The sequence below is a fragment of the Carya illinoinensis genome, chromosome 6 (assembly GCF_018687715.1).
Source record: "Carya illinoinensis cultivar Pawnee chromosome 6, C.illinoinensisPawnee_v1, whole genome shotgun sequence".
Lineage (NCBI taxonomy): Eukaryota > Viridiplantae > Streptophyta > Magnoliopsida > Fagales > Juglandaceae > Carya > Carya illinoinensis.
This window is the reverse complement of record NC_056757.1, coordinates 30,851,125-30,875,061: the sequence shown is the minus strand read 5'-3', so window position 1 is coordinate 30,875,061 and position 23,937 is coordinate 30,851,125. Positions and strand designations below refer to the sequence as shown.

General features: G+C 36.1%; 5 protein-coding genes across 17 annotated transcripts in view; 1 reads left to right on the top strand and 4 right to left on the bottom strand.

The window, feature by feature from the left end:
* Window positions 1-3,275, bottom strand: part of LOC122312332 (phototropin-2-like) — a 28,015-nt gene extending 24,740 nt beyond the window's left edge. For 5 of the 13 annotated variants that reach the window (XM_043126889.1, XM_043126901.1, XM_043126899.1 and 2 more), the window contains exons 1-2: window positions 2,022-2,166; window positions 1,114-1,750 (exon numbers count right to left, since the gene is read on the bottom strand). In XM_043126889.1, coding sequence (XP_042982823.1) covers window positions 1,114-1,715 — 602 coding nt within the window. In that variant the 5' untranslated portion in view covers window positions 1,716-1,750; window positions 2,022-2,166. Of the gene's footprint in view, window positions 1-1,113; window positions 1,755-1,954; window positions 2,001-2,021; window positions 2,206-3,165 lie in introns of those variants that run through there. The other 8 variants (XM_043126892.1, XM_043126893.1, XM_043126895.1 and 5 more) reach the window with 8 other exon arrangements.
* Window positions 2,875-5,416, bottom strand: LOC122312335 (tetraketide alpha-pyrone reductase 1). Its single transcript, XM_043126905.1, has 6 exons — window positions 5,144-5,416; window positions 4,830-4,999; window positions 4,206-4,394; window positions 3,911-4,073; window positions 3,625-3,817; window positions 2,875-3,287 (listed from the first exon to the last, which is right to left on the bottom strand). The coding sequence occupies exons 1-6, from the start codon at window positions 5,301-5,303 to the stop codon at window positions 3,149-3,151; spliced, it is 1,014 nt and encodes a 337-aa protein (XP_042982839.1). The 5' UTR covers window positions 5,304-5,416; the 3' UTR covers window positions 2,875-3,148.
* Window positions 5,417-7,771: 2,355 nt separating this feature from the next.
* Window positions 7,772-14,300, bottom strand: LOC122313635 (chloride channel protein CLC-e). Its single transcript, XM_043128794.1, has 7 exons — window positions 13,791-14,300; window positions 13,213-13,648; window positions 12,367-12,567; window positions 10,775-11,241; window positions 9,160-9,717; window positions 8,547-8,752; window positions 7,772-8,374 (listed from the first exon to the last, which is right to left on the bottom strand). The coding sequence occupies exons 1-7, from the start codon at window positions 14,205-14,207 to the stop codon at window positions 8,344-8,346; spliced, it is 2,316 nt and encodes a 771-aa protein (XP_042984728.1). The 5' UTR covers window positions 14,208-14,300; the 3' UTR covers window positions 7,772-8,343.
* Window positions 14,301-15,021: 721 nt separating this feature from the next.
* On the bottom strand, window positions 15,022-17,940 carry LOC122314083 (UDP-rhamnose/UDP-galactose transporter 3-like). Its single transcript, XM_043129491.1, has 5 exons — window positions 17,035-17,940; window positions 16,586-16,773; window positions 16,279-16,479; window positions 15,786-15,947; window positions 15,022-15,709 (listed from the first exon to the last, which is right to left on the bottom strand). Exons 1-5 carry the CDS (start codon window positions 17,168-17,170, stop codon window positions 15,353-15,355), a joined length of 1,044 nt encoding a protein of 347 aa, XP_042985425.1. The 5' UTR covers window positions 17,171-17,940; the 3' UTR covers window positions 15,022-15,352.
* Window positions 17,941-18,941: 1,001 nt separating this feature from the next.
* Window positions 18,942-23,441, top strand: LOC122313642 (ankyrin repeat domain-containing protein 2B). The gene is made up of 8 exons (XM_043128811.1): window positions 18,942-19,123; window positions 19,342-19,493; window positions 20,365-20,577; window positions 20,649-20,797; window positions 20,935-21,103; window positions 21,557-21,649; window positions 22,913-23,052; window positions 23,168-23,441. The coding sequence occupies exons 1-8, from the start codon at window positions 19,090-19,092 to the stop codon at window positions 23,265-23,267; spliced, it is 1,050 nt and encodes a 349-aa protein (XP_042984745.1). The 5' UTR covers window positions 18,942-19,089; the 3' UTR covers window positions 23,268-23,441.
* Window positions 23,442-23,937: the final 496 nt, after the last annotated feature.

The window sequence follows — 23,937 nt, the reverse complement described above, 5'->3', positions numbered from 1 at the left end:
TGATTAATATAAAAAATTTCTTAAAATAAGATGGAAAATAACACTTTTTCTTATTTTTAATTATATATAGTGGGATAGTGATATGTATTGTAAAACAATAATAAATAAACAAAAGAAAGGGGGTGAGACTTTTGCATTTCTAAATTTTGTTTTTATTAGTAGGATTGTTGATATGAAAACTCGATCTCTATACATTCTTAAATATCATCAAATTACAGTGCCATCGATAAATTCATGACTTCTAAACTTACAGTAAAAACTGATAATACAATACTTATAATAAAAGTTTACTCAGAACAATTCATAATTTAAAAATATACAAAAAATTTGTATAAAAACAAAAATTTTCAAAAGTGGATTTTGGTCTATTTGGATATTGAGATGAATTGAATTTTTTATAAATAATAGTGAATTGAGATTGTAGAATAGAATAAGTTTTATGAGACCCACCTAAAATAAATTTAGATGTATTTGAATATTAAGATAAATTTAGATATATTTATAAAAAATTAAAAAATATTATGAGTCGTGCATATAAAGAAATATTGAATTAAAAAATATTATAGATTTCACATATAAAGAGATCTTGAGTTAAAATAACTTTAATAATTTAAAAATTAAATATTTAAATATTAAATTTAATTTAAAATTAAACTAAATAAATTAATATCAATTTGGTCCAAATTCCAAGCCGGGCCTTCCTCGCCTTTTCTTTTACGGAACATTTATCTATGAGAAATGCTATACATCATCCTACACCATACACTTTATATATTAAAATATTATTTTTTATTTTTTTTATTTTTTATTTTATTTTATTCTTATTAAACTAATTAAATTATTTTATTTATCATCCACACACTACATATTTATTATAGAAAAAATGAAAAAAAAAATTAAAATAAGTGTGATGTGTGAAGTGTGAGGATGATAAATAGATTTTTCCTTTATCTATTTAGAAGGCAACCGATCGATCATTACGTGGATTTTCTTTTGAATGGATAGAGTTTAATTACTATATATAAAACATATTAATAAGAAAAAAAAGAAAAAAGAAGAGGAAAGTAAAAAATATATTTAAAAAAATAAAAATAGAGCGATGTGGTGGGTTACCAGTTCCTTCCGATGACCTCCTCCGAGGAATAACCGGTCATGCCAAAGAAGCCGCTGCTGGCGTACATTATGGGGCATTCTGGTTTTCTGGCATCCGACACCACAAATGTTTGCTGCAGAGTTGCCAAAGCCTCCTTCAACTCTTGCGATACTCTCGGGATGAAGCTCCCCGATCCATGGTTCGATTCCTCTGATGTCCTTGTCGACTCCGTTCTAACATGTCTCTGATCTCCATGCTCCTGCGATGACCCCTCCGTCTGGAAGTTCTTACTCCCCATTGCTCTGAAACTTCCTCCTCCCACGGGATCTGCCTTCACCACCAGACCCCACTCTGCTGTCCTTTCCACTATGCCAGCTTCAGTTCTTATTATCTTATCGCTAGAAGAATTTGAGTTTTCCTGCTTGCCGCCGACGGCCTTACTGTCAAATGCCATCCACTTGTTCTCGGCCGTATCTCTGCTACCAACAGTACTACTAGAAGCAATGGAAGAAGTGCTTCCTAATTCACCCTCAAGCTTCTCCGGCAGTTCGAAGGCCTCAATGGATTTCCACTCATCATCTCCCTCGTACACTGCAGATGGTTTTGCTCTCGTTTTCTCCATTTTCCGTTAATCTCTCTTCAGTGAGTTATGAAGAACTGCCTACCAAAGTACCAGAGCAATAAAATGAGCGGAGCCTGCACTAGTACTCGATCATCTATGGATCGACTTAGAACAAAGCAATTTGAAAACACGTACTACGTACATATATACAAGAATATAAAACTTAAGGAACAAATCTAGAAAAAAAGATCAGAAATGGTCCGGAAATTGCTATGACAATTAACTTGAAAGAGTCTTACAAATTATCTCAAGTCTAAGAACATGTTGCGGACATATATATAAGAGCTGCAAAGATGGAAAACGAACAGGTTAATTTCTCACTGTTTCAGATGATCATGAGCTCAAACTCGAAAGCATGCATGAACTTAATATGGCATGCATGGCAGATCCATTACTGATATTCCTCGATCAATATGCTCGTGCTGATACGAGGGAATAATATTTAGCACTCATCCCCGAGTTGTCACCTGGTTTTCATATCTTGTTTGTGATGTAGAGATCAGACGAAAACATGTGGACGAAGATAACGTTCGGAATAATATGCTATCACACCCTTTGTTTCTTAGACGTTCGACTGTTGTCGGCACGTACAGATGCGTTTGAGCCATCAATTTACTTATCCAATTTTTTTCTGCGTTTGGAGGACAAGAAAAAAGAAAAGAAACAAAGTAATAATGATGCTACGTATGGGCCGAGAACAAAAGGACACGCTTGGCATTTGTTTGTGAGGCTACAGAACAGGAATGTGGCAGATTGAAGATAGATTTCGTTGTCAATTCGAACTTTGGTGTTGTCCTTTTCAGGAGAAAAAATAAGAAAAAAAAATTTAAAAAGAAGAAAAAGTACGATGCACTCCTTCTAAAAGGATAATTACGATATCTACGTAAAAAAAAATGGCGCTAGAGCTCAACCAGAAGAACCACATTGTGGTCACAGATGAATCATACTTGTGGGGCAATGCTGAGGGTAAGGTCATAGATGGTTTTGTGGAGTCGACAAACATAGTGTGGTTGTACTCGATCAGTGTATATACGTACTAATTCTTGAATGATATATTGCCGTATAAGAATGCATGCATTACTGACATCAAGTTGAAAAGGCGGTCACGGCACCATACACACTACAGATGGAAAGTTTATATGGAGACTCAACACATCACTTATACAGGAAGTATATATATATATATATGTAGTACATAAATGGGATCATCAAGTCATGTAATACATATGTTGTCACGATGTTTTTTCAAACGTATTATTCTTTTTATTCCCGTGAATGTATATAAAAAGGGAGAAGTACTTAAGATATAGAAAGGATGATAGACCTTCATAGGAGGTTAATTTATTCAATATATAAGGTATGTTTCCTTATTTAACGGCTTCATTAATTATAGTTGAGGGGCATGCAGTGACTATGGTCACCACAGAGCATTGCTAGACAGAAAGGTAACCTTGCTCCACCAGGGATGCAATGCAATCATCAAACATCTCTTGTATTGACTTGAACTTGAATCCCAAACTCTCCAACTTCGATGTGTTCAACTCATAATATGGTCTGTTTAGTTGCTCAAACCTGAAAAAATAAACCCGCATTTTCAAATTAACACCCAGAGTGAAACAAAAAATATAATATTAGTTTCTTGGTAGAGTAATGATATACCCACAACTCTGTTATAACTATTTTATTAAAAATGAAATCTCTCTCTCTCTCTCTCTCTCTCTCTCTCTCTCTCTCTCTCTCTCTCTCTCTCTCTCTCTCTCTCTCTCTCTCTCTCTCTCTCTCTCTCTTCTTAACAAAATTACTCTTTCATTTGATATAGGATTGTAAAAATACCCTAAGAAAATTGTAAATTAATAATTTTCCTTTGGATTTACAAGACAGGCGTGTCTAAGGAGGAAATACCATCTACCTTTTTGGGATAGGCAGGGAAGGATATCGAGCAGCTAACAGGGATGCTAACTCATTATTATCTACAACAGTAGAGCTACAAAGGTATCGTCCGAAAGCAGCTTCGTGTTGGTAAACAAGGATGTGGCAAAGTGCGACATCATCTATGTGGACATATCCCATCCTTCCATGCCATTGGAATTTCTCTGTTTCCCCTGTTTTATTCATTCCAAATTGACAGGAAAATAAGTATTTTTGAATCCATAATCCCAATTGGATTTCAAGGACCAGTCTAAACTGCAAGCTACCTTTAAGTAAGCCAACGACATCTGATGCAGTAGAACACAATTCTGGTGGCAAACTAGGTCCAATGACGAATGCGGGCAGTACGGTCACCAGGTCGATCCCATTTTGGTTGCAGAAATCCCATGCTGCCCTCTCAGCCAGCGTTTTTGATAAAGCATACCATATCTTTAGCAATGAACCAATCACCATGCCCAGAAGATGACAAACTACAGGTTAGTTCGTGGTTTAAGCTAAACTATTTAACCAAGACAGGATTGAGCTTAAGAGATGACTGGTGAGAACTACAAGTTAAATAACCTGTAGTCTCTCGCAGAGTTCGACAGAGCTCCAAGATGTCTCGTCCAAAGGTATATTGGGGTCAAAATCATCTCTTGCCCTCGCGGTTGAAGAAGATGAGGTGAGAACTACACGCCTTAGAGATGGATTCTTTTTGCATGAACGTAGAACGTTGAGTGTACCCTGAATAGCCGGTTCCAAGATTTCTGCCTGTTGGTGAGAATGGGCGAGAAAAGCACAATAAGGCTATGGATTTTTTCCAGCTTAATCAATTAGTCTTTTAAGATCTGGTCCCTACTGATCAGTGTGACAATTACACCGCGTTTCAAGCAAGACTACAACTGCTATCTGGGCGTTTTGGTCTCTCATCATTTGAGACTGGAGAAATATAAGGGTCTGAGCCATTCAAGCAGAAGAAAAATGGGCAAATAAATAGACCCTACATCATTTCTATAAGCTAATAAATATTGTAAGGTGCACTTCATATGTACGTCTATATCTATTCCATTTAAATGTCTCAAAGTTGGATGAGAAATTTGAGAGAATCTAATCATTGAGACAACCTCTCATTGCTTATTTGGTGGCTTTAAATTATAAAAGTGGCAAGCTGCAGACTCAGTATGTCAGTTATGTATAAGAACATGCCTTTGGATCAGATGAAGATTTCATCACAGGAGAAGCAATGTGGAAAACACCATGGCATCCCATGATTGCATCGTCAAAGCTGCCCTCTTCCATTAGATCAGCCTTCACCAGCCGGAGTCTCTCCCTCGCTCCTTCCAACCTCAACAGATGCGCTGATTTCTTCTCATTTCCTGCTCATGCATAAAGACAAACTCACAGTTTTCAAAACAAGAAGCTAGTATGGGAGCGAAGATGCATGCAGTAACTAGCCGCTAACATTGCTTGTTTTTCTTGTTTTCTGGGGAGGGGAAGAAAAATGAATGGTAGAAAAAAACCTGGATCTCTAACAGTTCCAATGACGTGATATCCAGACAAGAGAAGTCGCTTAATTAGCCAAGAAGCCAGAAAGCCAGAAGCCCCTGTCACACAAACTTTGCCCGTAGACTCGAGCTTCCCATCCATTGTCTTGGCTGCCAAGAGCTTGCTTTCCATCATTTTATATATAGGGCACGATGCTTTTCCTTTTGCTAGTTGTTGGGAAACACCAAGAGCGTGGATGGTAGAGGTTACGTTGCTGTTGAGAGTTTCCAAACGTATGGAAGGATAAGGTAACTGTGCAATCTTTTGAGTGGCTTGGCTTCTTCTTCACGTGGGGAAGAAAATTCAACTCTATGCATCTATAAAGTTGAAGCTACAGATTACAAAAGTACATTGAGAAAGGAAATAGGCAAAAATAGATAGCTGTTTTCTTTTCCTTTCACTGCAACGACCGACAAACCCCAACCAATCTCTCCTCTTCAAAAGACAAGAGTTTTGTTAAATATAAATATAATCGCGTATATTAATATTAATTTATTTATATTTAAAATTTAAATTAATATTATTTTTAATAAAATTTATTTTTTAATCAATCATATCATATTAAAAAATAGATTAATATATAATTATACTTATAATTATATTTTTTTTAAAAAAAAACACAAGTGCCTAACTCTCTCCTCTCCTGTAATGCTGCGTGGGAGGAAAAAAACAGTAAAAGAGCACCGCGTGAAAAAGAAAAGAAAAGAAAAAATGTTGCTGTTGATTATCTTAAAATCTCAATTTGTCACGACACCATCCAATGTTGCAGTTGCCTCCATTCATTAATGACAGAACGATGAAAGAGAGAGTCGAACACACGACCCAACATTTATTTAAAAATAAAAAATAAAAAAAAATAAAAAAAAAAGGAAAAAGAAAAATTGATATCTGCTGGTAGCAATACATACATTAATGAAAATGCCATGACATTGATAAAGGCTGATCTAAGGAAGCTCCCTTGCACATTGTAATTTATTTATTTATTTTTAACCAACACTTTGTAATGCTCATTATCATTTTTAATTCTTTTTTAATCATTTCTAAATGATTGGTTTGGATTAGTAAAAAATAGAAAATAGATAATTAAAAGGAAAATAAATAATATTATTAAAATAATTACGCTACATTCCTAAATTATATACAAATTGTCAAATACAACACATTATATAAAATCTATAATGTGTATCTTTTAATAATGACTAATGCTTGATATAATTTTAAGACGTGGAATATCCATATCTTTTTTTGAAAATAAGTATGACTTATTATTAAAAGATAGATTTTTTTTTTATTTTTTTTTATTTTATTTTTTCCTTCTGTAGGTTACAAATTTGCCTACTCTTTTCAAAGAGAGTATGTGAGAGTAGGATACCTTACAACTCTACAAATATATTTAAAAAATGTTACAGTAACAAATAAATTTCATAAAAATAAATTCATAAATTAATATAGTTTTATATGATATGTCAAATTTATTTTATAATAAAAATAATTTTATAATCTAACATATCATATTAAACCATATCAATTGATTACTATATAAAACATTTGTATATCCAATATATATATATGAGAAATAACAGTTGCAGTTATGATTATATAAATACCGCACAATCACTTTTAAAAAGTATATAAATATGAAAGTGTATAAATATAGAATGCACATAAAAAAAATTAATTTTTTAATTATAAACTCTATTCTTTATTAAAACAACTACATGATTCTTGAACTTTTAATAACTATATATAACATTACTTGAGTAGCTTGTTCCTTCTTACATATGTTTGCATTTTTTAACATTCAAATTTCGATCGGCGGCACAAATGCATTCTTCGTTTTCATCACGCAGAATGAGTCGTTTTTAGGGTTTTTATATCTATAAGCTCTGTTATTCAGTTGTTTACATATATTTCTTATCAGTTTCTTTCGTTTTATGTCCTGTCTCCTTCTGTATCTTGTCTGAACCAAGGTTCTTCTGAGCCCTTCTGTGTATGGTTTTGTTCGTACTGGAAATCCGATGTTTCTTCCACTTCTTGCTTCTCTCTCTTTTGCTCCATATCTTTCCATTTTTTTCCCTTCTTGCGTGAGTGCGTGAGTGACCCTAACTACTCCCTCAAAGTGTTTTTGCCTACTCCCTAAAAATGCTATCATGTATTTAATCAGTGTTAAAATTTTGGGATTGTTAGATTAATGGAATCTAATTATGTGGATCCAACTTTTTATTTGTTTTGCACAATATTTCTAATGGCATTTTTAGTTTTGCTCCCAGAAGGATCAATAAGAAAATGCACAGCGTGTCGGAGGTTTCAACTCATGGGCAGAAGAGACTGCATGCACAGGTGTAATTAAATCACACAAGCACTTGCACAAAATAGTTGTTGATTGCAAATATGTACAGCCATTCACATGTGAATGCCCCAGCGCTAACAGTCCTTTTTTGGTTAATATTGGTACTTGCGGCTCTTGATGTGGATTCTATGCCGGTTGATGTACCTAGTGTGAGTTGAACAAGATGATCTGAATAAGACAGCTAATTAGATGGACCCTCTAACTCTCCCTTTTTTTTTTTTTTTTTGAGCTCGATGTAGTGATGTACTGGTAGTTTTGATCATGAAAATCACACTAGTTCCGCTTATTTATTGATTGGTTGATGAACCTAGTGTGAGAGTTCAACAAGATGATCTGAATAACAGCTAGTTAGATGTAAGATGGAGCATAAATGTGGGTCAAAGGCAACAGGAAGATCCTAGTAATTTTAAATTAAAGAGAGAACCTTTCTAATGAACACGAGCTCTATTCCGATCATGGACCAAAGCTACCTGTCCCCGGGAGAGTCCATCTTACCATTTCTTTTACCTCCAAGGGCTGCATTCGGTTGTTAGCTACAGAAGAATTATGTAGCTGTATTCACCTTTCTTTGTAATATAGCACAGTTGATCTGAGTCGAACTCTTAATGATTCTGGATACACGATATAATGCACAAGCACCTTTCACCATGTGGGGGTGAGCCAATGAGGTCCCCTAAGGCACCATCCAGGCGTGTGCCTGCGACACGCTTGTCTGGGCTGGGTTGAGAGCCTGGGACAGGACACTCTAGAACTGAAAGATGAGCAATCTCTAGCGTCAGGTAGTCTGGTTCATCTAACCAAGTATTATGCGACTCAAGTGGAATGTTAGCTTAGGGATTCTCTAGTTGCAAGAGCTCTGCACCCACCACCAAAAAGGTCAGCCAATAAAAAACCTTAGTTAAACCATTCATCCAAATAAAAAGGAATTGAAGTTGTTTATCAAGTTTCATTTTTTATTCCAACTTTTTTTTTTTCGTTTTAATTTGATTTCAGTATGAAGGCAGAGGTAAAAGTATTGGTCACTAAACCTGCAAGTTAGATTGATACATTCTGCATCTAGCAGGCCAACTAAGTGCCCTCGGTGATCTTCAACATCCTCTATAACTGGAACTTGACTCACACCATGCTTATTCATGATAATTTGAACAGAGAGAAGATCCATCCCAGGTGTAGCAGTCCATGGTACTTGACATATTTCCCCATCCAAATTACACATTTCAGATACCAAAAGCTCCTGTAATAGAAGTAACCAACTAGTAAAGCTCACGTGGTGACGAGAGGGTGCAGAAAGAATTTAGTCAATAGTCACTTATGGTTGAGGAACACGAGAAACATTTTGGAGAACATTCTGGCATTCTGCATTGGAAACTGTAATCTCTAGAGCGCTTTTGGTTAACAAGTTTTTTGTTCTGATCTGACAGGAAGGCTGGAAATTTTTAATGTTTTCTAATAAAGCATGTATTTTCAGAGGTACCTTGTCGCTTCCAATCAACTGACTACCTCTCTCAACTTTTCTTATCCATTTGAAATTAACCTCAATCTAAATTCCACAAGAAATCATTCTCATTTTTCCATTCTCTTCCATCTCCTTGATTTGCTTTGTGTTTCTTCTTTATAAGTGATTGGAGAAGTGTTATTTACCTTGGTTCTTTCGCTTCTTGCTTTCACAATTTTGCTGAACTCTTCAATGCCTCCAAGTGTCAGTAAACCAATCAAGATGTTATGATCATTAACAATCATTGCACAGGACTGCTTCTCTGAAAGCATGAGACTCACCGTGTCATTAAGTGTACTGCTCATCAAGACAGTCACATATCTTGTTCTCATGGCTTCAGAAACAGATATTCTCTTTTCTAACCCTTCGGCTTCGTTATCAGAATCATTTATACATAGTGAACTTTCAACTTCACAAAGGTTACTCATATAAGATGCCTTTTTAGTGAGTGCAGAAGAAGACGCGCCAATTGTAGAAGAGTAAGACATTTCAGGTTGTGGGGTTGTAGTAGAACTATTTTGCTTGATTTTTTTAATCTCCTTGACATCAATTCTCCTTGTCTTTCCAGAAGTAATCCATGAGGATAGTCCTACTGCTCCAAGTAGCGGTAGAACTATCCGATAGTCCTGTGTCAATTCGAAAAGCAATAAAACTGCAGTGAGAGGAACCTGACACACCCCTGCAAGAGTAGCAGCCATTCCAACCTGCAAGGAGAAGCTCCCCATTGATCACCCGATCAGAGTCTTTGGATATCCATGATAATCCAAATAACAGCAACTATAGAGAAATAATGAGTGTTTATAGTCCCAAATGCTACATAAATGCTTTTTATTTTGATGTCAGGTAATTGAGATATATATATATATATATATATATGCACATACTTAGTAAGTGCTATATATCATGTAGAGATTAACGTAATCTAAGTCCAAAAAACCTCAGTTGGCAATTTTGGCCATCAACCTATTTCAGCACTTAGCTCTATCCGCATCCACGCTTCATCTTAGATATTTGTTTAACATGTCTTATTCCATGTCTGGCATATGTTAGTAATTTTAAAGCACAAAAGGTGGTGTTGCTTTGCAATAACTAATATCTTCTCAGAATATACCATCATTTTTGTATAAACCATGGACTATTGTGGTTGTGTACTAATGTTCTATGCTACCATGGCTTTGAATTGTACGGGTCTTATTCTCTAGTAGTTCAACCATACCGAACTTATCTACCACACTTGAATTATAAATCTAACTTTATATATTAAACATATAAATATAAAATAACATGCGATTCCTTTCTCTCTCTCTCCCCCATAAAAACTTGTAACATTAGCAATAGCCTATAGCAAATAGAAACATTAAATCTAATAAAACTTTAGTAATAGGAAATAAAGCAACTTTCCATCCATTAGCCCGGAAATATACCATCTTTTATAAATCACAGTAGAGAATAGACAGGTTGCGACTCTTGGAGTTAATTACACCATAGGTTCTCCACCATTCTTACCTCTTTTTTCCTGTTGTTTTTATTTTCTACTATTTTTGTTTGCTGAAATAACAAGTGCAAGACCAAGAAAAAATATTTACTTGATGATCGTGGAAAATACTAAATAGCTCTACCGCAAAGAAGGCCAACTCCTTCCAACATCACATGCAATTTCCTTTCTCAGTTACCAAATCATAAACAACAGAACCCATCAAATTTATGAGAATTGTAGATAAAGTAATTCTTTGCTAAAATGGAAATGGCATAGAGCAGTACCAGGCCATATGCTTGGGGTGATGCCACTTCCAATATCGAGAGATGAATCAGAGAATTGGATTGAGCAACTGCAAGACTAATGAATTTCCCATATGCCATTCCTGTTGCAGCACCAATAAAGAGGGATGGGGCATAGTAGCCTCCCACTAATCCAGAGGCCCGGCACAAAGAGGTTGCTACTATTTTGACTGCTACCAGCTGAAGCAATAGATCAGCCGATAAACCTTTAACAAATGGTCGAGATTCTAACAAAATGTCAACATTCTCAAAGCCCCAGTAAAGGATTTCAGGATATGCCAAGGCTATCAACCCAACAGTTAGGCCTCCCATTACAGGGAACAAAGCCCTTGGTATGCCAATGGAACTGTGAAGATTCTCAACAATTACCAACATGTATGACGTGCACCTAGATAAGATCAATGAAACGAAGCCGCATAGCATACCCAGCAATAAGTAGAGTGGGAGCTCTGAAAGACAGTCGAACAGCTTTGAGTAAATATCTTGCCTTTCTAACAAAAACTTGCTAAAACTCTAGAAACATTGAGGTGGCATTTGCAATGTTTGCTCTCTCTCATAGAACGTTTGTTTGAAAAATTCCGAACCCAAAGAAAGCACTTGGTATGCGCAACATAAAGCTTGAAACCTCTAATCAGTAGCGATATAAAAGTTGGAGAGCAGATATGTATAAATATAAATATTAGTTGAGTAAAAATGAAATAAAAATACCACTCTTGAGGAAGAAAAAAAGTTATAATGAGATTAACATATACAAATTAATAGTCAATTTAAGCATTTTCTTAGCTGGTCCCACAAAATAGGATAATTGCATGTGCTTAACCAATAAATAAATATGAACTATCTTTCTCAGAGTATTTTATTTGGCCTAGGGGTTATTTTGTATTTTCATAAAATAAATTTGGGGAGGGGGTAATGCCTAGCCCGGGCTTGCATGCTTCCAGTATAGAAGGTATATTAAAAATGTTTCAAAACTTGGGGCTATCACCCCCCTTTCACCACAGCAGCCTCAATATGGCTCCACCAATCCACCTTCTGGAAAACTTACTAATAAATTGAAGCCGGATTCAATAAAGAAAATCATGACAGCAATCAATGACACATAATCTAATAATATTATCGAGACAAATTCCTTTCGAGAAGAACATAAAAATAAATTGATAATGGTGTGATGGTGTGGTGGAGATGGAAGTAATTCTGGTGGCAAATGTGCTGATGGCTATAGCAGTGTTGGGGTCGCAAACATTGGAGTGATGGTCTATTAACAGAGGAAAGAGTGTTACTGAATTAGGGAAGGTTATTGTCTCTTGCTCATCTCCTTTCAGTCCTTCAAATGACTTGTTCAACCTATGGTATGGATCATCAGACCAGGCCCCCAAAAACAAACCAGGTTATTCTTATAATTTTAGATGTCTCTATGAATACTTTTACCAAATTTGGAGAGAGAGAGAGAGAGAGAGAGTCATGTTGGCAGCAGTAAAAAGTGGAGCGCAAGAGCTTTTCACGATTAAAGAAAAAGTACATTTATTCAGTGTGTTTCTGTGTTATATCTGCAATTAAAAAAAATCAAATTTTACCACTAGGTGAGCGGAAGTCATATTCTGGAACCTTAAATGCTGGTTCAGAACCAAGACCAACTTCCGAAACTACAGCAGCTATTACTGCACTAAGTATAACCATGGAAGTGGTATTTGTAAGCGATACGGACGACTCTGCTGGTGATGGCCACAACACCGACTCCACAGCGAAAAAACAACCAGCTACAGCGGCATTGAACCCTGTGAAAGCAAAAAATTGAACTTCGTGGGTAGAAAATTAATATTGACAACAAGTAGCATCCAAAGAACATTGCTTGTTGCACCATGCGTCAATCAATGTGTCAGCAACGTGTTGATTGTCAAGGATCCTGAAATCAATTTTTTAGAAAATGCCATCTGTACTTACAATTTTTATTGAAGTAATCATACTTGCTGACGTGTTAGGCATTTTTTTTTATAAGTACATGTCTGGTATTGATATACTGAAGAATATAAATTTGAAATTCAAAATTTAAATTTAAAAATAAAACTGATAAAATGGATCTTGTAGAATTATAAGTATGAATGGCACTACTTTTTTATATCGGAAGTCAAGGATCGTGAAATCATAATCCAAATAATAATGATGATGAAGATAACACGAGACAAAAAAGATGTTTCATGGTCTCTTGCAGAATGAAAGGCATGGAATTAAGTGGTATTTTTCATGAGAATCATAACCAAAACAATATCTAAGTACTTTTCGACAAAAATGTAGACCTTCATGCATAGCAGTTTGCACAATATATTTACCAAAACCTCAGCAGAAATTAATGTAGACAAGAAAATTTTAAGAACGTTTCAACGATGACATGAACATTATATTTAAAAGGAGTAATGACCAACCGGAAGCGATTCCAGCAGCTGATCCCGCAGCCACAAGGGAGAGCTTTCTATTCGGACTTCTGTCGAACAAAGTGCCAACACCTTTGGCAATGGAAGTGCCTATATCAACACTAGGACCTTCAGGCCCTAAGGAATTCCCCGTGCCGAGGGTGACACAAGCAGCGACTGCCTTTAAAAATGGTCTCAATGCAGCCTTAACATTATTAGGCAGCGAAAGCGAAATGGTTGGTGCGGAAGAAGGGGGAGGAGAAGAGTCTTGTTGGTCTGATTGCAGAGAAGGATCAGCTCGAAGCAGGTTCAACAAGCTCACAATGAGGCCCCCACAAGCAGGGACCAAAATTACTTGCTTCCATATCACTTGAGTGGGCTCTTCTCTCAACCACGAGGCACCCCGATACGGAATGCCATCCCAGGAAAAGTCACGTATCTCGTGCACCTTGGCCAATCAAATCAAAACACAGAAGTATACTTTTAAACATTAATTCGCATAAATTGATATAGTAGGTAAGGAAAGAAGAAGTCTGAAAGTGGTAATCAAATACAGGAGGGAGATAGAGAGATAGGAGAGTGAGACGCACCGCGTTGTTGAAGAGCACAACGGCAACGCCGGTGAGAAGACCAACCAAGCAAGAGGATATTATTGTGGCCGAATTAGATTCTTCTGCGACGGGAATTGCTGAAGCGGTTGCCACGCTTCTGAGCTGCTGTTTTTCATCATCTTCTTCTTCTTCTTCTTTACTTCCGTCCGCCCCCATATCATCCTCATCGAACTTTCCAACATCAGGCAGAGCAGAGGGAGGCCTGAGTCCAATCCCGGATTCCGTGTAGCTACTGCAATTGTAAACCGGTGGTGACAACGAGTTGTTGAGAGATTGGAGTGAAATTTTGTTGCAGAAAGAGGTGGAGATGAGGAGGAGCGGAGGGCCTGGAGGCTTCTGATAGAAACAGTGGCGCTTCAAATCGGTGAAGCGCCATGTCCATTCCAAACTCCGCATTATCTTATTTCTTTCCCGTTGTTTGCAGCCTCGTTGTCTCTCATCTTAACACCTCTCTCTCTCTCTCTCTCTCTCTCTCTCTCTCTATCTCTATCTCTCTCCATGTGTTTTAAATAATCTTTTTTTAACTGAATAAAAAGGACGTGGCATTCCATATGATGAAAATTAGATCGGAGGGATTAATGGACGAAAATCTGACAATGTATACTACGATAGTTGCAATCGGGTTCAACTGCGACATAATTATTTTAAAAAATGAATAAATATTAAATATATATGAAAATAATTTAAATTTTTAATAATAAAATTTATTTATTTTTAAATAAATATATGATATTTATACATTTCTACGTGACATTATTTATTACCTATCAAATTTTAAATTTATTGTTTTAAAAAAATAATAACTAATCTACTAATTGGTGGGCAATATCATATTAGCATGAGAAATTTTATATGGGGAGTGTTATATGATTTATTATTTTTATCATTTTATTTTAATACTTAAATATGCGTTTAAATATAAAGATAAAAATGACAAATGATATATTGATGAGAGTAGAATGAGAGTGAAGGATATAACATAAATACAAAAAAAATATTTAAAAGAAAGAAAAATCTATTTATTATCAATTTTTATCCTCTTCCCCTCAATATTCGTTAATGTGTCATTAAATGATGGACCCATAAGTGAAACATAATAAATAATCTCTAATCTTTTAATACCACGTTATGGGATGATAAGAGAATAATATTAAAATAAATGATGAGTAGCATTACTCTTTTTAATCATTGCAGGATGCGAGTATGCTGCTTTCTTTGCACTAGCACTTTTCTTTTGAAGAATCTGATAAAAGAAGAACGCATCCACTGGATTCTGATTGGTTTCCATTGAATGTTTTTGATGTGATACAGTTCAGTATTTAACTCAACCTAAACTTCATTTCCTAGCATCTAACAAAATGATAAAGAACAACTGGGCAAGAACAACAGAAAAGTTTTTTCATTGATGACTGACATCTTCAATGGAGAAGTTTGCAGATCATGCTCACACATGTTCTTGATCATGTATGTCTTGATGTGGCAAAGAATGAGGGGGACATAAAAAAAGAAATTGTACTTTTTGGCTTTATGAAAAGGTTGGCCTATTCTAAAGACTTGGCAAGTTCTACATCCTTCTCTAGACCCTCTGCCTCTTCCCCCTTCAAAAGGTGTGAATCCTCTTCTGATAGACTGTGTTTCGCGGCAATGATCTTGGTACCAGCTTGCTTCTCAACCTCCACTGCCCAACTATACACAACCATGCCGACAACGGCAAGCAGCATGCCGAGGATGTTTTTCGGTGTCAGCTCTGAATCAAAGAGTATCCACCCCAATGACAGGACACATACTGTTTTCATGTGACCTAAAACATTGAAGGAGACGGCAGAGAAGCGTCCAATGCAGAGATACTGACTCATATTGCAGAATACAGCCAGAGAGCAAGAGAGTAGTATGAAAAACTGCACAGATATTCTAAAGATCAGTAACAACTCTTTTTTTATAAACTAAGTGCATATAAAAAAAGGTTGCACTTACAAATGCACCAGAAGACAGCTTGTAATTTGATAGAAGTTTTCCTGTAAGGTAATAATCGATTACTGGACCAACAACAAGAAGGGAGAGAGCTTGTAATGGAGCTGTCTTGCTTAGCAATTCAAAAGAGCCTACTGAGTACTTCTTCTGTAAGGAACCAATGGACTGTTCCAAAAGATAATTAATCAATTACAATCAAAGATTAATGCTTGGAGGTATTGCTGTAAAACAACCTGATACAAGAAATTTTTACAACAAAGAAATGTTCCCAGTCTCCACAAATCCAAACTTGTGAAAACTGAAATCTTAAGCTCTCACAATCATTGCAAAGTGCAGTAGGAACATTGTCCATTTTTCACACAGCATGTAATGAACAAGACGCATAAGCATATTCATCGTATGCCGGTATTAGTATCATCCTCTGAAGGTTGTTTCGCCTAATTCATGACTAGAGTAACATCAAAGAAAACTAAGCCAAAATTTGGGTAATACTCACAATTTGTTGTAAGGATGAACATATAACTCCAACACAGGAACAGAGAAAACCTTTGGCATTAACTTTCACATCTGTTACTGTACAGATGCCCACCCCAACAACAACAACTGCAACAGCCATCTTGACTTCCTTTGAATACCGTTTGCCATGAATAATCCATTCCATCACACAAACCACAGGAATCATACTTAATTTTGAAATCTGCACCAGATCAGCAAAAAATAGAAAAGATCAATCGTAAGGCAAGTACGCAAACTTAATTGCCCACAAGAAAAATGGGTAAAAAAACTTGTTAAGAAATGCGTGCCTGGTAAAATCCAACAGAGTTCAACATGAGGCTGAAGTTCATTCCTGCGATTGATGTGTTGGCAATAATTGAAAACCAAAGAAGCTCCCACATCGGGATGTGCTTTGATGATGCAGAACAACCGGCAGCATTAGACAACCAACCAACCAACGCAGTCACAGAAAAGTGGAAGCCAGTTAAAATTGTTGCTGTAGAGTGCAAAGCATAGACAAGGGTCAGTTTTTACAGGAAGTGATTGCGATAAAGTGGAATGTTCTTGGACATTATCCACAGCTCTGTCCCAAACCCTCAACTAGCTTCTGAATTTGAAACCCATTAGCATAATTGCAGGCTGTATTTCATGATCCCAAATTGTAGCAGGTAAATAGAATGTTTACTATATGTAAATCAATTTCAAAGGCAAATGGGAAAGAAACAACACAAAAGAAGAAAAGAAAAAAGGAACTGACCGAAGGTGAAAGCAAAACCAGAAGAGGACAGAAGCTGCTTGTTGGCCATGATAATCCCTACAGAGCTTATAATGTTCATAGCCCATGCTCCAACATCAGACACTGCTACAGTCGATGATTTCCTCTCCTTCTCCATTTACGTAAACTTGGCAAATCGCATAAAGATGCCAAAGTTCAAGCCGATGGAGACAACGTACAGAACAGTATAGAGACTCTTTATAACACAAAACAATAACGTATTTCGACGCAAAAAGTGTCATAGATGGGACTTATATTCTGCTTTTTAACCGGGAAAAGTGCTTCGTTTTTTTATATGGCTGATTTCATATATAATCCTTCCTTTGCCGTCTTGCAGAGCAATCAGCATGTTAGCATGCATGTTAGTCAGATAAATACACACATAAAAAAAAAATAATAATAATAATAAATAAATAAATAGAGACGTGCAGTGAAGATGGGGTTAACCCTAATATCCTTTTTAACACCTGTACGTTAGTCAGATTTCCTCGTTGATCACTTCCATTATTCCTTCATATTTTCCTTCATTTCCACATGACCTCCACCATTAATGGAATTTGGAAGATGTCTCTTGCAGTGTCGACCAACCCAGTTTATTTCCTCTTCACAACTTCGTGTTCAAGAAACTTAAATAAAATAATTTGTACATCAAAATCGAGCCTTGATTTACCTGACCTTTACTTTCGACTTTCGTCACTAACTTCTTTTTTTTATATGAATTTGAAGCGGAAATCAGGATCTTGCAGCTAGCAGCCTAGCAATTGGATGATTCCCTTCAACTACTTTACTTTTTTCAATGATTTTACATTTTTGGGAAATGCTTGGGATTTATTTTATTTCACCTTTTTAATCACGAGTCAACCCTGTGAATCGATTGACGTGCCCCCAGTGAACATGCTCATTATATTTTGAAATGAAAAATCTAATTATAAGAAATTCTGCAGACAATATATATATATATCTATATAATGTGATTAGTTAAAAAATAAATTTTATTAAAAATAATATCAATTTAAATTTTGAATATAAAGTCATTAGCATTGATACGTAAATTAGTATACAAGTTTTAATTGTACATAACAAAGCTCTTTTAAAAACGTGTGGTCCACACACGCAAAAAAATAAAGCATGGAATTCATTATTAAAATGTCGGTTCTTTTATGTGAGTCTTGTATTTAGTTATTATTTTTTAAAAAAATTACGAGACATTTGTACACTTTTCGACTCCAAATTTCATTTATCTAATATTTTTAATATCTCAAATTATAATTTATATTTTTGGTATTATTCTTAAGTCATTATTTATATGCATAATTGTAATACAACAATCATACAAGCTCGTTTATATATATATATATATATTTTTCAATTTTTTTCAATTTGATATTAGAACTAAATTATGAAAATCTCTCCTCTATTTTCTTAGCTTTCTTCTTGATGTTACTCAATCTTAATTATCTTGATTCTTTATTTTTTTTCCCGCTCAAATATAAATGTATATGATTAAGAATAGAAAACTTCTATTTAAAAGTCTGTTCGGATAATACACCCGATAAAATGTTTATATATCATAATTTAATTTAAAAATTAAATTTAAAAATTTGAATGTTACACATTAAATATTATTATTTTAAATTATAATTATGTGAATGATGAATTATTTTCTCTCTAGTCCAATAATACGTTGCCAGTTCTTGCCCAACAAGCCTTGGGCCCAATCTTGGTGGACATAAGAGAGCCCTTTATTTGGTCAGCCGCTGATGCTATCTAGAAGAAAGCCCAAAGGCGACTACAATCAAAATGATGAAGATTGGGATGGCCCATGAAAGTGCTCTTCGGCTCGGCTTGTCTTGGGTTGTGTAGCTGTATATGATAATAAGATAATCGGTGCGGTGCATTACTGTGCTGGTGCTGGTGGTGCGCATTGAGCAACTCCCTCGGGTCTTCTATAGGGTTTTGGAATTTGGGAATTTGGATAGAGATTCAAGGATTCAAGAGGATCTTAAGTTACATCTCCGTTTTCTTTCCTCTGCCCCGATGGCCTCAAAGTCTTCCAAGGATCTTCCTGCTAGTGAGCTGCTGCTTTTACTTATGCCTTTTGTATTTCATTTTGTGTTTTATAAATTCGTTTTCGAGTGCTTTGGGATTCAAGGTTTGCTGGATTTCCTTGGGTTATCCGTAGTAATGATGTTTTTTATGAGTAATTTGATTTTAGATTCTTTTGATAGATGTAAAATGATAACTGCTTTAAGGTGTTTAGTGCTCTTACATATGTCTTTTGTGACTTAGATGAAAGGGCAGGTTCAGCAGATAAAAAAAATACCAAAACTGAGACATCCTCCGGGGAGTCACAGACGGGACAAAGAGGGCCTACTTCTCCGCCAGGAGCTGGGATTCCTGACAATCCTTTCGATTTTTCAGCCATGACTGGCCTGCTCAATGTACAGTATCTCTTATTGCCCTTGATAGTCAGTTCTATTTGAATGGTTTATTTTACTCGTGGATTCATGAAGGTCCCGCAGCTAGGAATTATTGTTGCATTTGATAATCTTTATGTTTTCATTCTCTGATTATGGTGTTCAATTGATTTTTGACGGATGCAATTCTGTATTTATCGCTAGTTTGATTATTGTATTTGTTGGAAAGAGGATCTGTCTGTAATTTTAAGTGAGTGAAGGAATTTTTGCAGATTATTTGTTATCTATCTTGTTAATAAGCTCTCATTCGATTTTGTAAATATTAATTTTATTACTATTGAATGTGTAATTTAGGGATGGCTGTCTAAGGGCATGCGTACATTTGTTTTGTATCCATATGGGTGTGTGTGTGTTGAAATCTTTTCTATCGACAAGTTTTAAAGTTCATATATTAAAATTCCAAGCTAGACTTTATGAGCCAACTCACCTAAATATAGTGTTGGGTGTTGGCCTGCTTTTGTGCACCATATACATTGATAAGATACCTGCACTTAGAATGACACGTGGCCACCTGAAAGTACAACCACTCTAGGGAACCCTGGTGTGTTCAGATGGTTGAAAATATGGATTGAGTGCCAAGGAAAAAGTATCGCCTTTAAAATCACTTTTTGAATCTGATAAGCACCAGAATTCTAGAATTTTGGAAATTGGAAGGGTTCTACAAGTTAAAGGTGGTTTCTCTCGTGAAATGGTGTAAGAGCCATATGGATATAACATTTGATTCTTCTTCTGCCCGCCCCCATTTCTTCTCTGACCTTAAACTTGATCTTAAATTTCAACATCTATTTAAGTCCCCTCTTTTTGCTTAGAAATATCCAATGCGTGAAATACACAGGATCCAAGCATTAAGGAATTAGCTGAACAGATATCAAAAGATCCTTCATTCAACCAGATGGCGGAGCAACTCCAGAAGACTTTTCAGGGTGCATCCGTTGAAGATGGTTTCCCACAGTTTGATACTCAACAATATTACAACACCATGCAACAGGTTATGCAGAATCCCCAATTTATGACCATGGCTGAGCGCCTTGGTAATTCATTAATGCAGGTATTTATTGTATTTTATAAGTTATTCCTAAAAGTGTCATCTGTCAGATGTTAAGTCTTATCTCTTCTTAGGATCCATCAATGTCTAATGTGCTTGAAAGTTTTTCAAATCCGACAAACAAAGACCAACTTGAGGAACGAATGGTGCGCATCAAAGAAGATCCATCTCTGAAGCCTATTTTAGAAGAGATAGAGAATGGTGGTCCCGCTGCCATGATGAGGTTGGAAATATTAAGATGTCATTGTATAATTAAATGTTTGTGCTATAATATTTTGGACTTGCTGTATGGTATGGTGGTTGGATTCGGTTGACCCTAAGCTTTCATTCTTTAGAGAGGGTAAAATTCTGGTATTGCAGGTACTGGAATGATAAAGACGTTCTACAGAAGTTAGGTGAAGCTATGGGTCTTGCAGCTGCAGGAGATGCAACTACTTCAGCTGAAAATTCTGTGCCTGATGAACCTGAAGATCCGGGTAATGAGGATGAGTCAATTGTTCATCACACTGCTAGTGTTGGTGATGTAGAGGTATGACACTCCCATTTCTCATATACCTTTCAGGTGCTGTTTGGTTGGTCAGTGTGGTTTGGAAGTGTGATTGAGTGTGGTTGTGAAGAGTTAAAAAAAATGTTTTAAAATTTGACTACTGGTGTGGGGATTGTCTAAAAAAATAGTTTATCTCTTTTGCAATGCATCTCCCTTGCAAGGAGTTGTACAACTCAACTGAACTCAATCAAGCAATTTTTTCATTTAGTTAAGTTTAAATATAAACTCATCCTTACCTCTATCCCCATTTTAATGGGGAACAAGGATCGGTTTTGAGATAGAAATTGCAATCTGTTTTAAGAAAATTAAGCATCCTACATCGGATGCCTTGTCTGTGTTGAATTGCCTGAGAAAGATGCAGGAGATTGTTTTCTATAGGTAATTCATTTTAGCAGATTTGCTAGAATTGAAGTCTTCCTTCTGTATATCAAATAGGGTTTGAAAAAAGCAATAGCCTCCGGTGCTGACAAGGATGAAGAAGATTCGGAGGGAAGGACAGCATTGCATTTTGCATGCGGATATGGTGAGGTATGTCATTGTTCACAAGTTTTCTTACCATTTCCTTTCTTTTCCATGAGTAAGACCTCTTCCATATTTAAAAAAATTATTAAATATCTTAGGACAAGGGGCTTTTTAAAGCCTTAGCAGGTAGAATGGTTAGACTGTTTTGATATGAGGAATGGCTAAATTGGGAGTTGATTATGAGTAAATTTCAAGAATCCTGTACCTGCTTGATATTTGGAATGAAGATTCTGTGGAATCCTAAAATCAAAAAATGGAAATAAAAGAGAAGAGAAAAGGCGATACTCTACCGTAGCATTCCTGAAAAGGCTCTGATTTTGGGCCAAAGTCAAGTGAGTTGACATCGTGCTAGAAGTTGACTTGGTTTCTGGAACCTGCATTTTAAAATACTCCTTTATATTGTCAGGAATTACAGACTTGCTTCAATGTTCTGTTTCTGTCGTTTGTCCTGATGATATTGTCACAAGTGCCTTTGGTTTCATATTTTTTCTTATGAGGTGTGTGCAATTTCATTTGGTGTAATTATAATAGTTTTTAGATATATACTTAAAAAAACACATGAATGGAAAAATGGGATTTCTCGTTTTACCAAACAGTGAACTAAGGTTCTGACCAAATACTTGGACTTGTTGAGCAATGGATTGAGATTTATCTCTGACATCCTATTTCATGGAATCAGATTCTGCAGGATTGTGATTTGTTCTACCTTACACAAGTATTCTGAGTTTTTATTAGGATTTACCATGAGGTGGAACTGATTGGGTTTCCTAACCAACCCAACCCCAACTGGTGTGATTTTGACTCGTGCATTAATTATTTGGCTGACTTAATGGACTTTATTCTCAAGTTATTGCCATTCAGACTGAAACAGCAATCACAGCATTAGTAGCTTATACTAATCAGCACTTTATCTAACCATCTGTAGCAGTGTTTGGTAGTTGACGATGGTTTGTAACTGTTGCAACCATGACAGAAAAGCTATGTGCTTCATTTTGTTTGCTTATGTATCGAAGCAGGGCACACCCTTGTTGCGAGCTCATCCAACGAGTCGAAGCAAAACCTGCTGTAATTGGCTTGGGGTTAGGTGCTCATTGTAAAACTTCTTCACTATTTACACTGCGTTAGTTGTAATGGCAGTATAAATGAGGTGAAGTGACCGGGATGCTGACCTTGCTCTCATGATAAATAGGGGAGGTGAAATGGGCTTTCGAATTTTTTTTTTACAAGAAATTGGCCAAATCTGAGCAGTTGCTCTTGAATTCCTTTTAGGTGAAGTGTGCTCAGGTCCTTCTCGAAGCTGGAGCAACAGTGGACGCATTGGACAAGAATAAAAATACTGCACTTCATTATGCTGCTGGTTATGGAAGGAAGGAGTGTGTGGCATTACTGCTGGAGAATGGTGCCGCCGTGTAAGTCAAAAACTTACTAATGTTTTCCATCATTGACAGACTGATTTCTTGTTACTTCTTATTTTTGGATCGGCAGTCCAAAAATTTTATTTTATTTTTCCTCTGCTCTCTGCAGTACACTTCAGAACATGGATGGAAAGACTCCCATTGATGTTGCAAAGTTAAACAACCAACAAGACGTGCTGAAGCTGCTCGAGAAGGATGCCTTCCTGTAACTTTTGTAGGTGGGGTGGCATATGTATGCTTTTGTGCATTAGACAAATTTGCTTTGATCAGCATAAGGTTGCAATCACCACAACTTGATCCGTTGTCTATCCTGTATTTACCCTACCCTGATTGCTACATTGCATGAATTTGATAGTGACATAAAAAGAGTCTTTTATAGATCACTGGGACCTTCCATGTGTGCTGTATTTCCCAGCCCATTGCTTTTACTTGTCTTGGTAGTGCCTACAAACAAACAAGAAAAAGAAAATTACACATTATATCTGAGGTGGAATAAAAGAAAGAAGTATGCTTCAAGTAGACAAACATCACTCATAAAGATGACCCTTGCCATCTTCTGATCTTTGCTTGATGCATCGAAGGAAATGGTTTTCACCATCATTTCTGTGAATTTGAAAAAATAATCGAATTGTATCATTTACTAATTGAACGTGTTTTTACTGTCATAATTAAGCCTTTATTTTAATGAGTTAAGCTTGATTAGCGTTCAGCCAAATGAGTATAGGCGAACAATCTTGTGTTTCTTGGTGTACTTGTAAATACCGTGTCACTTCTGCAAGACCTCCTTCACGACCCTCTTGCATAGGTCGACGCTCTAGTCTCACCCATAACCTCCAGTCCCCACCGCGTGGAGAAGACAGATAACCGACGGAAACAGAG

Coding starts and splice junctions, on each gene's coding strand:
- LOC122313635 (XM_043128794.1), bottom strand. CDS start 14,207: ATGCGGAGTTTGGAATGGACATGGCGCTTCACCGATTTGAAGCGCCAC. Junction 11,242..12,366: donor TGACTTCCGCTCACCTAGTG/GTAAAATTTGAT, acceptor ACTGTCTTTCAG/AGCTCCCACTCTACTTATTG. Junction 8,375..8,546: donor TGTATCAATCTAACTTGCAG/GTTTAGTGACCA, acceptor TGGTGGGTGCAG/AGCTCTTGCAACTAGAGAAT.
- LOC122313642 (XM_043128811.1), top strand. CDS start 19,090: ATGGCCTCAAAGTCTTCCAAGGATCTTCCTGCTA. Junction 19,494..20,364: donor CCATGACTGGCCTGCTCAAT/GTACAGTATCTC, acceptor TGAAATACACAG/GATCCAAGCATTAAGGAATT. Junction 20,798..20,934: donor GGTCCCGCTGCCATGATGAG/GTTGGAAATATT, acceptor CTGGTATTGCAG/GTACTGGAATGATAAAGACG.
- LOC122312335 (XM_043126905.1), bottom strand. CDS start 5,303: ATGATGGAAAGCAAGCTCTTGGCAGCCAAGACAATGGATGGGAAGCTC. Junction 4,395..4,829: donor AATCTTCATCTGATCCAAAG/GCATGTTCTTAT, acceptor TCTCACCAACAG/GCAGAAATCTTGGAACCGGC. Junction 3,818..3,910: donor TGTCGTTGGCTTACTTAAAG/GTAGCTTGCAGT, acceptor TGAATAAAACAG/GGGAAACAGAGAAATTCCAA.
- LOC122314083 (XM_043129491.1), bottom strand. CDS start 17,170: ATGGAGAAGGAGAGGAAATCATCGACTGTAGCAGTGTCTGATGTTGGA. Junction 16,774..17,034: donor TGGTTTTGCTTTCACCTTCG/GTCAGTTCCTTT, acceptor TGCACTCTACAG/CAACAATTTTAACTGGCTTC. Junction 16,480..16,585: donor ACTCTGTTGGATTTTACCAG/GCACGCATTTCT, acceptor GATCTGGTGCAG/ATTTCAAAATTAAGTATGAT.